Below are 10,170 nucleotides of genomic sequence, written 5' to 3'. Positions count from 1 at the left end.
TAATTATTTATTTGTATTATTTCATTATTTATATTTATATTATTATTTATATTTATATTAGAATTATTTATATTATTAGAATTATTATCAATATGGAAAGAATTATTATTTTGTGAGGATGAAGAAGATTGATGATCGGAATAAAGATTATTATTAATATTATTAATTAATTGATTTAATTCTTGTGATGATAAATTTGTTGTTGTGGATGAATTGACGAGAAGTGTCTTGATATGATTGAGTGGATAACGTGATGATATTTCAATCATGATTTTAATAAATGTATATAATAAATTAAATATAATGATAATGATGATTAAATATAGTGATAATGATGAGAATTAACTACTGTTATTATGTTTCGTTGTTTTTTTTGATAATAAAATTGTTTGATGAAAGGAATGAACGGACACGATAAATTTTACTAATTGGATAGCACACAGAGTTAATGTCCCCACAAATCCAAGATGGCATTCTTCTTTTCATCTTGAGAAGCTGCTTTTTGAGTGGTTGTCTTTTGGAAAATTGCATCATATTCATCAGCAGAATCTTCATCTTCATTATCAGATGATTCTTGTTTCTTAGTCTTGATTGGTTTAACACTCTTCTTGACTGTCTTTTTCTTTGGAGCTGTTGTTTCAGTTATTGTAGAGCTGGTATTATTACTAACAACGTTTGGTGAAACAGTTGGAGAGGCAGAACCCTTAGTAGTACCAGCATTGGATGAACCCAAATCAATTAATGAAAACTTGTCACTTAAAAATCCAAGAAGAGTATTATCAGTTGCAGAGACAGGTGTTGGAATTTCATTCATTGAAGGTGTAATTGGTGAAATAATATCACTCATAAAATCATCAATGCTTGTCAAGTTTTGTGTACTTGATGGTGACAAGGTTGTAATTCCAATTAAATCTTCAACTGTTGTTTCAGTCTTCTTCTTTGAAGTGGTTGTTGTTGGTGATGATGATGATTCATCTGCAACAACTTTCTTAACTTTCTTTTTCTTTACAGTTGTCTTTTCACTCTTTTCAGATTTTTCAGATTTTTCCTTCTTTTTCTTTTGTTGTGGAAGAGTGTCATCTTCATTAGGTTCATCATGTTGTTTTGCCAATTCCAAAAATTCCTTAAAAGTCATCTTTTTACCATCTTCTTTTTTAGGGACATATTTCAAATTAACATATTTCTCCTTGATATATTGTTCAACAACTTGAGTAGAATCTATACGTGCTGGTTTCTTTTTATCTTCTGGTAAATTACATTCAAAATATTGTTTTGCTCTTTCATTTCCCATTAATTGCATAATTTTAACATGTTTTTCATCCCACTTGTCCATTTCAGCAGATCTAACAAATGAAATGTGTGATCCTAATGAACGATGAATACCAGCACATCTCAAACAAATAAATGTACCAAAAGTAGCACTACACCAAACAGGTCTTGCTTCTGTACAATCAGCACATTCTCCATTTCCTGGTTTTTTAATTAAAACTGATAGAATTTTTCTAAATTGTTCTTGTTGTTTATCTCTATTATTTGATGAAGATGAGGCTGATGATGATGATGATGAATTACTACCACCACTTGAATGATAGGTAGGTGAAGTTGGAGAGGAATCATAATTTGAACCGGATTGAATTCTTTTCAACATTTTCTAAAGTACAATTATATTTATATATTACTAGAGTTTAATTATTATTACAAAATTTATAAGATGATGAAAAAGAGATTTTTGATGATGAAATTTCTGGCCACAACGGGAAAATAGGCTAGTGGTCGGAGTGCTATTTGTTTTTTAAAAATTTTTTTATTAAAATTAAAAACATTGTGACTCCTTCGTGCCAACTCCAGCCTTTTTTTAACAACTCCTAAGAATCAGGTTGGATTCTTCATTATGATTTCTTAATCTTGGTTGTTAAAGAATAGATGAATATTTTGAATCAAAAGACAAACACTTGTTTTGGAACTATTCTTGACGAAACTTAGTAATAGTGATATTAGTGGGGTTAAAATGTTAACCAGAATTTAAATACAATGTCTGCATCGTGGTGTAAATGCACTTCAAAATCTTGAAATAACACAGACTGTTTATAATTCTTAATGAAACCGAGTAGTGTCTTCTAATTAAAAAAATGCAACAACAACAACTATCGGAAGAGGATGATACACCATCCATCATTGATGATCAACAAGATTCTATTCATCATTATCATGATGATGATAATTTACATGAAACAAATCAAACATCCTATCTGAAACTATTTATTCAATCAGTAATACAACAAACAATTATTCTATGTTATAAAAATATTAAATATAAAGTTAAAAAACCATTTCAAACCATTTCAGCCTTTACATTTCCAATACAATTAGTAATTATTTTGTGGATTTTAAGTAACTTTTTATTTACAACTTCAAACAACGGAAATATTTCAACTATTAATAATATTATATTGGATAAACAAGAAAATATAAAAGATTATTCTATTTATGTCATATCTAATAGTGGAAGTGATGTTTTAAAAAATAATTTACTCTCAATTTTGGAAAACAAAACTCGAATTAATTTTAATATTGAAAATACAAATGCAGAATATTTAGAAAATTATAAAAATTATTTACTTTCTATAAATATTAAATCTAAAAGTGTAATTTTTACAAATAGAACAAGTTCATTATATCAAAATCAATATCAAGATTTTAAATATTATTTAGATTTACAAAAATATACAAATATGGCAGTTTATAATTCTAAAAATACTAAAAAAACATTAAATTCAATGAAAATTAATTCATTAAATTTACCAAATACACAAGAAGCAACAGTTTCATCATTTACAATAACAATAACCTATGCAATGTTATTCTCTTTTAGTATTTTAAATTTTTTTAATCCAAATTTAATTACAATTGTAACAGAAAAACAATCAAAAATTAAATCTTTTATGATTTTAATGGGATGTAATAATACTAGTTATATTTTATCTTATTTTATGTCTTGGTTTATTGAAATTTTAATTTTAATGTTTTTAACTTGTACTTCAATTTTAATTTTAAATATTTTTAAAAATTTAAATATTTTTATATTTGCAAGTTTATTAACATTATATTTATCAAGTGGAATTCCTTTAATTTTAATTATTGGTTCAATGTTTAATGATCCAAAGAAAGCATTATTTGTTTCAATGTTATTTTTCATGTTTTTAGAAATACTTTGGGTTATTTTTAGATTAGTTTTACCAATTTTATCAGAAAATACTTTTAATTATTTACGTTATTTTGTTTATTTATTTAGTCCTATTACATTTTCAGATTTAATTTATGAATTAGTTTCTAAACATGAATTTAATCAATTAATTCAAACTAATTTTGGATTATTAATTGGATATTTATTTTTAGATTTATTTTTATATATTTTAATTGCAATTTTATTTGATAAATTAACATTTGGACAAAATCAATCAATTTTTGAATTTTTTAAAAATATAACACAACAAGAACAACATGTAAATAATTCTGAATTAAATATTAAAATTGAAAAAATTACAAAAACATTTAAAAAAGATACTTCCAAAACAAATTCAATTCTAAATTTATTTAAACCTAAAACTGAAATATTAACAGTTTTAAATGAACTTGATTTGGAAATTAAAAAAGGTGAAATTACTTGTTTATTAGGTAAAAATGGATGTGGTAAATCAACTCTATTTTCTTTAATTGTTGGTTTATTAAAACCTAATGATGGTAATATTTATATTAATAATTTAAATGTTAACACTAATATTGATGATATTAGATCTAAATTAGGCATTTGTCCTCAAGATGATTTAATTTTCCAAAATTTATCAGTTTTAGATCATTTAAGAATATTTGCAATTATTAAAACAAGTTTAAATGGAAATGGTGTTATTAGAAATTTTAAAGATATGGATAAAATAATTGATTCAATTCTAAATGAATTAGAATTTATGGATTTTAAATATAAAATTGCATCAGATTTGAGTGGTGGTCAAAAGAGAAAACTTGCATTTGCCATTTCAATTATTGGTAATCCAGAAATTTTACTCATAGATGAAGTTTCCTCTGGAATGGACATTCAAAATAGACAATTAATTTGGACTATTTTACAAAAGTTTAGAAAGAATGGTAAAATTATCTTTTTAACAACACACCAAATGGAAGAAGCTGATGCTATTTCAGATATTATTCATATTTTAAAGAATGGAAAATTAGAAGTTTCTGGAAGTCCTTTGTATTTGAAAAATCATTTTGGCATTGGTTATAGTCTTGATATGATTTGTAGAGATGGAGGTGAATCTATTAGAAAGGTTGAACAATTTATTTCTAATTTCATTTCAGATCCAACCAAGTTTGAATTTGAATCAAGTGGAAATGAATGTAAATGTACCCTATCAAACGATTTACTGCCACAATTCCCAACACTTTTTAAACAATTAACAGAAAAGAAGGATGAAATTGGTTTGCAATCATTCATAGTAACTCAATCCACATTAGAACAAGTATTCTTGAAATTAAATCCAGACTTGGAGGCAGAACAATAAAATGTTTAAGGAAAAGAACAAAACTCATTTGATTGTTGTGAATAAAAATATTGCTAATCAGCCGGGGATAGAAGACCATGAATTTGTATAAATAATCACTCGCTCTTCATACAATTTAGTTAGAACAAAATCATCATTAACTTATCAATAACTATTTTCTCTGTGCTAACTTTGGATAACAGTTTCAAGGTAGCATTTATGGTTTAAAATATTTTTTTAAAAAAATTGAAATATTTTTATTATTCAAAAAGGGGAAGATATCTTTATGTGAATGATTGTTTCTGTAACCACTCACTCTTAATGTGTGGTTGAACTAATCAGGGAGGAGTTAGATATTAAATCACCAATTCCCAAGCTTACTCTTCTTAAGGCATCAGAACTGGTAGTGGATGTTAGAACTTTTCCACTTGAACTATTAGAACTTCCACGTTGATGTAATCTTTGAGTTTCTTTTCTAATCTTTTTCAATTCATATGAAATATCATCAATAGCTCCAATCATTGAATCCAATTGTTCCAAATTATCTCTATTCAATTGAGCACTCTTCTTTGCTAATTTACTGAAAATGAATCTAATTCCATATGTAAGGTAAGTCACTGCATGATTTACGAATACATGATTAACGTAATAAGGAATATTTAAACTCTCTAATTTTGGAATAACCCATTGATGTAAAACATAGATTGGTGCATAGTTTGAAACTACTAAAATCAAAAGAGAAACTACTTTGATTTCCGGATAAAAAGGTACTAGTGAATATAATACAAAGTAGAAGATATTTTCCAATGAGAGGAAGGCTGCCATCACGCACCAATACATTAACCATCTAGCTGATTCTTTAGCATTCTTTTGAGACAAAGCCTTGTAACTTTGATAACTCGCAAAAACGTTACAATTAAATCTATAAAATGTATTTCCAAATATTCCAAAGTAATATGATCATGATGATGTTGTTATTGTTATTATAATAATAGATGAATATTCAAAGGTTGATGATCATTATTTTAGAAAACGTACAATGTGAATGATCCGAGAAAACATCTCACTCCCCATGGCAAGAAGAACATTTTTTATGATTTTTAAATTTTTATTAAATTTAGCGCCAAACTGCTACCTTCATCCTTAGCATTTTGCATTTGCTTTATTATTACAAATGAGTTTCCATCCCTCCTACCAAATACCAATGAACACGAAAAACAATGGTAAATTGTAGTTCACTTTCGAACCATAGTTCAGTGTAACTGCTAAAAAGGTCCTATTAATATTGATTATTTCCTAAACAATTCGCACTCAGGAAACAAAACTTAAATAGCTCATAAAAAATGTCATTTAAACAATCATCAACACTTCACTCACTTTTAATAGATGATATATTATTGAATGTATTTGAATTTTTAGAACGTTCCTATGTATTAGATACTATTTCATTAACTTGTAAATATTTAAATAAATTATGTCATCAACCCTATAATTATAATAGATTAGTATGGACATTCTCGGAACAATATTATGAAAAATTAAAAAGAATTAAACCATACTATACAAAAGTTCAAACTATTGAAATGAGTGATTCTAATAAATTTATAGAATCAATAATTCCAGAAAAGAGATCCATTGAATTTATTGAATATTTAACTAATCATAAAGATACAATTAAAAGATTAGATTTAAATTTTAATAGAAATCAAATTGAATTGTTAAAGAAAATTATTGAAACAAGTAAAGATTCATTACAAGAATTATCTATATGTATATTCATAGATACTGAATTTGCTAAATTTGCATGTTCACAATTAAATACATTTAAACATTTAAAAGTATTGAAATTAATTGTTAGTAATAGTGTTCAAGCTGATATTATTTTATCTGCATGTGAACAAGTTTTAAATAATGGAATTTTACAAACATTTAATTCAACTATTTTATTAAGAACAGAAAATCATATTCAAAGATTTATTGAATGTATTTTAAAATCAACTTTGAAAAACATTTCATTCTCTTTAAATTGTGAACCTTTAATAGGAAATAATGAATTATTATCAAAATTAATTCAATGTTTGAGTTTTGGAAGAATTAATGTTAATATTAAATTATTTAATGTTAATTCAATTGAATTTTTAAACAAGTTTAAACCAGTTTCTGAAATTTGTAAAGAATTTAATATTTCAATTATTACAATTAATTGTTCTACCTTTGATAATATGGAAAGTCTTCAATTGTGTAATGTTTATGAATTTAGTATTGAATCTGGTAATTTTACACCAATTACAAATCATTTACCAATTCACGTTAGAAATTTAAAACTAAATTCAAGAAATTTTAACGTGCCAATTCTAATCTATTAAGAAATACATTTATAATTCTTGGATATAATAGTCTACCTAGTAATAGTATTCCCTTAAATTCCAATTATAAAAATACTAGACCTAAAATTACAAATGAAGAAATTGATAGAGTAATTGTTAAAGTTACTCCAACAATGCATAGGGAAATTAGTAAGAATGGTGGACGTGTTCATTATGAATTATTTGATGAAAATCTAATTTACATTCACTTTTCAATTCAGAAACATCCTGGATTTATTCTATTAGAAAACAAATCACCCCACTACAAGTTAATTGCACACAAATTATCAAATATTGAAATGGATAATGGATGGGAATATCGTTCTAGATTAATTTCAATTCCATCAAAATGTTTGATCAATTAAAGTTTCCAAGTATTGTGTTGAACTCATATAAATGATGGATCAATATTTCACACACAGGAAGATCAACGAGTTGTTGAGCCTTGTTGGGTTTCCATTGAAAAGTTTTAAAAAAATTGCCTCAACACCCTTTCGGCTTCTTGTTCGAAACCTCAGTTTATTCCAAGTTCATCATATTAACACCCCAACATTCTTCAAAAACGAGTGTGGCAAATAAGTTTTTTTGTCCGGACAAATGATTACCTTCCATTATTGTTAATAATCAACATTTTAAAACAATCACACAACAAATTATGGCAACAAAAGCTCTGGAATCATCTTCTATTCTATTTGATACATTTCGCATCTATTCAATATCGTTAACTAATGAAAATGCATACAATAATACTTACAGTAATACAACTACCACTACTAACGTAACATTGTGTTATTCAATTTTAAGTCAATTAGGAGATTTTAGTAAAGATAAAGGAATAATTGAATATGGAATATGTCCAGAAACATGGTTATCATCATCAATATCTATTTTATGTCTAACTCTTTATTTAATTGTTTTAGTTTTATGTGGAATTGGACTTTTTTGGAAGAGAAACAGTAAACATATCAAAGCAAGACATCCAATTTATATGATAATGACTTTATTTGCAAGTTCATGGTGTATTATAACATTATGTCTTCGTTTTGCTATTGGAAGAAAATATTTCAGTTGTGGAATTTAATTACTTTCCTATTTTGCTTTACCTTCTGCTGTTATTATGCCTTCCATATTTAGATTATTCAGATTATATTACATGCATTGGATGAATTTACATAAAACTAATATATTTACTATTAACAGTAATGAAAATAAGAAGGAAAAATCATTTATTATGGAAAAGTCAACATTTCAAAATTTAAAAAATGAAAAATCATTACAAAAAATTCAAAGTACTGAATCAGAATTATCAACAATAGATTCATCCAATACCAATAACAACAACACTAACAATAATACTCCTAATACTATTGATAATGATACCACTTTTAATAATATTGGAAATGATAAATTTAATGAAATACCAAATGATCATCAGGAAAATATATATGATATAATGGATATGGAAGATACATCAACAACAAATACTGCACAAGATCAAGATTCTATTTCTTGGATTCATCCAAATGAAATTTTTGATTTTCAACAAAACAATAATTTACAAGTTGGTGGAAAATTTAATATTTTCAATAGATTTTCCAATGAAAAATCTCACAAAATTATGAACTTTCTAGTGAGTTACAAATTTATTATACCAGTTTATGTATTGGTTTCAATTGTTCATATATTAATATTTATTCTATTGGGTGGAATTGAATATGGAGTGAGTTTGAAGAAATCTCCTTTGGAAGATAAGATATTTGCTACAGAAGGAGGTGGAATTTTTGTATTCAATAGAGGTTGTAGTAGTACAACAAATGTTTTAATCATTGTTGCAGTTACAACAATATTTTACATGATATTTGAATTGATTGGACTAGTTTTATACTTTTTCACAGATAAGGATACATATTTTATTAAAAGGGAGGCAATATTTATAGTAATTATTCAAATATTAACAATAGTATTATTTATAATTTTTGCCTTCATTCCAGTTTTTAAATATTTACTGGATTTTTTTATTCCATATGGATATTTATTTATTATTTATTCATTTACAGAAGTAATTGTAACAGTTTTACTTCCAATTATTTATGCAATTAGATATGATAGAAAAATGAGTTTAATTATTGAAAATTCTGAAATTAAATATTTCCTAATTCAGAAAAAAACATTTAACATGCTTTTAGATTTCGCTAGAAGAAGCTACGCACCTGAAAGTATTTTATGTTATAAACATATTGAAACATTTAAAAAATCAGCTAAAAAGAATAGAGTTAAAATTGCTTTACAAATTTTAAATACCTATTTAAAACACGGCTCACCATTAGAGTTAAATTATCCTAAATTGGTTGAAACTCATGATGAAATATTAAACTCAATCCAAAATCAATCAATTTCAAGTGGTGTGTTTGATAAGATTTCAATTCATTGTATGAATGATATGTTAGATTGTTTTGAAAGATTAAAATCTCAAAATATGGAGGCTAAAAGAATTGTTCAAGAATGGAAAGAAATTAATTTAAAAAAAGATCTCAGTAAGAATGGACAATAACAATTTATTGTTGTTGATCTCTGTGATTGATTAATCTTTCTTGTGAAAGGAATAGTTGATCCATAACTAAATCATGAAGTTTGTGGTATAATTTGGCTAACACAAAATAAATATGTTTTGAAACAATCCAAAAAACAAGAGCAGGATAGCTCAACACAAACAATTGATATTGAACATATGGAGTAACAAAGAATGGAACAACTAACTTGGAAACAATAAATGGTAAAGTCAAGAAAAGAACCAAATTATACACAAATGGTAAAAGCACTCGATTCAAAGGTCTAATAAATTCAACATTTCTGAATCCATTTGTCTTGATGCGGGAAATTTCTGTGTATATTTCTTCCGTACCTGGCAAGAACTTAACCACTTTGTAAGCTACAATTGTGAATAACAACCCAGTTGACCATACCTCTGCCAACATAAGAACAGGTTGAGAGCCACTCAAACTATCATCTAGATCCTCAGATTCAAGCTTGCTAATAAATAAAGTGGTTGGTACCACTACAGACATATGTACAGCACCACCTATGAGTAATGGGATCAACACAATAGAAAATACTCCCATAATAAATGATTTCAATACAACCAAAGTCCACTTGATAGCTTCAGTAAGTGATCTGTGAGTATAAACATAATTGACCAAATAAATAGCACCACTGATCAAGTAAAATCCAACAATGTAAGTATAGAAATGATGATTTTTCAATTCAGC

At 26.0% G+C, this 10,170-nt stretch overlaps 5 protein-coding genes across 5 annotated transcripts in view; 2 read left to right on the top strand and 3 right to left on the bottom strand.

Moving 5' to 3' along the window:
- Positions 1-445: 445 nt before the first annotated feature.
- Positions 446-1,648, bottom strand: NAEGRDRAFT_74790 (arfGTPase-activating protein; the record flags this gene model as incomplete). The annotated part of the gene is made up of 1 exon (XM_002670239.1): positions 446-1,648. The coding sequence occupies one exon, from the start codon at positions 1,646-1,648 to the stop codon at positions 446-448; it is 1,203 nt and encodes a 400-aa protein (XP_002670285.1).
- Positions 1,649-3,146: 1,498 nt separating this feature from the next.
- NAEGRDRAFT_74789 (uncharacterized protein) lies at positions 3,147-4,559 on the top strand (the record flags this gene model as incomplete). The annotated part of the gene is made up of 1 exon (XM_002670279.1): positions 3,147-4,559. One exon carries the CDS (start codon positions 3,147-3,149, stop codon positions 4,557-4,559), a length of 1,413 nt encoding a protein of 470 aa, XP_002670325.1.
- A 238-nt stretch (positions 4,560-4,797) lies between these two features.
- Positions 4,798-5,607, bottom strand: NAEGRDRAFT_81908 (uncharacterized protein). Its single transcript, XM_002670238.1, has 2 exons — positions 5,577-5,607; positions 4,798-5,460 (listed from the first exon to the last, which is right to left on the bottom strand). Exon 2 carries the CDS (start codon positions 5,376-5,378, stop codon positions 4,857-4,859), a length of 522 nt encoding a protein of 173 aa, XP_002670284.1. The 5' UTR covers positions 5,379-5,460; positions 5,577-5,607; the 3' UTR covers positions 4,798-4,856.
- A 274-nt stretch (positions 5,608-5,881) lies between these two features.
- On the top strand, positions 5,882-6,904 carry NAEGRDRAFT_74787 (uncharacterized protein; the record flags this gene model as incomplete). Its single annotated transcript, XM_002670278.1, has 1 exon — positions 5,882-6,904. The coding sequence occupies one exon, from the start codon at positions 5,882-5,884 to the stop codon at positions 6,902-6,904; it is 1,023 nt and encodes a 340-aa protein (XP_002670324.1).
- A 2,555-nt stretch (positions 6,905-9,459) lies between these two features.
- NAEGRDRAFT_74786 (uncharacterized protein) overlaps positions 9,460-10,170 on the bottom strand; it is a gene marked incomplete at both ends in the record, with an annotated part of 3,051 nt that continues 2,340 nt past the window's right edge. The window contains one exon of the mRNA XM_002670237.1: positions 9,460-10,114. Coding sequence (XP_002670283.1) covers positions 9,460-10,114 — 655 coding nt within the window. The remainder of the gene's footprint in view (positions 10,115-10,170) is intronic.

This window comes from Naegleria gruberi, assembly GCF_000004985.1.
Source record: "Naegleria gruberi genomic scaffold NAEGRscaffold_73, whole genome shotgun sequence".
In the NCBI taxonomy this organism is placed as follows: Eukaryota; Heterolobosea; class Eutetramitea; order Acrasida; family Naegleriidae; genus Naegleria; species Naegleria gruberi.
This window is presented reverse-complemented; position numbering and strand designations above follow the sequence as displayed.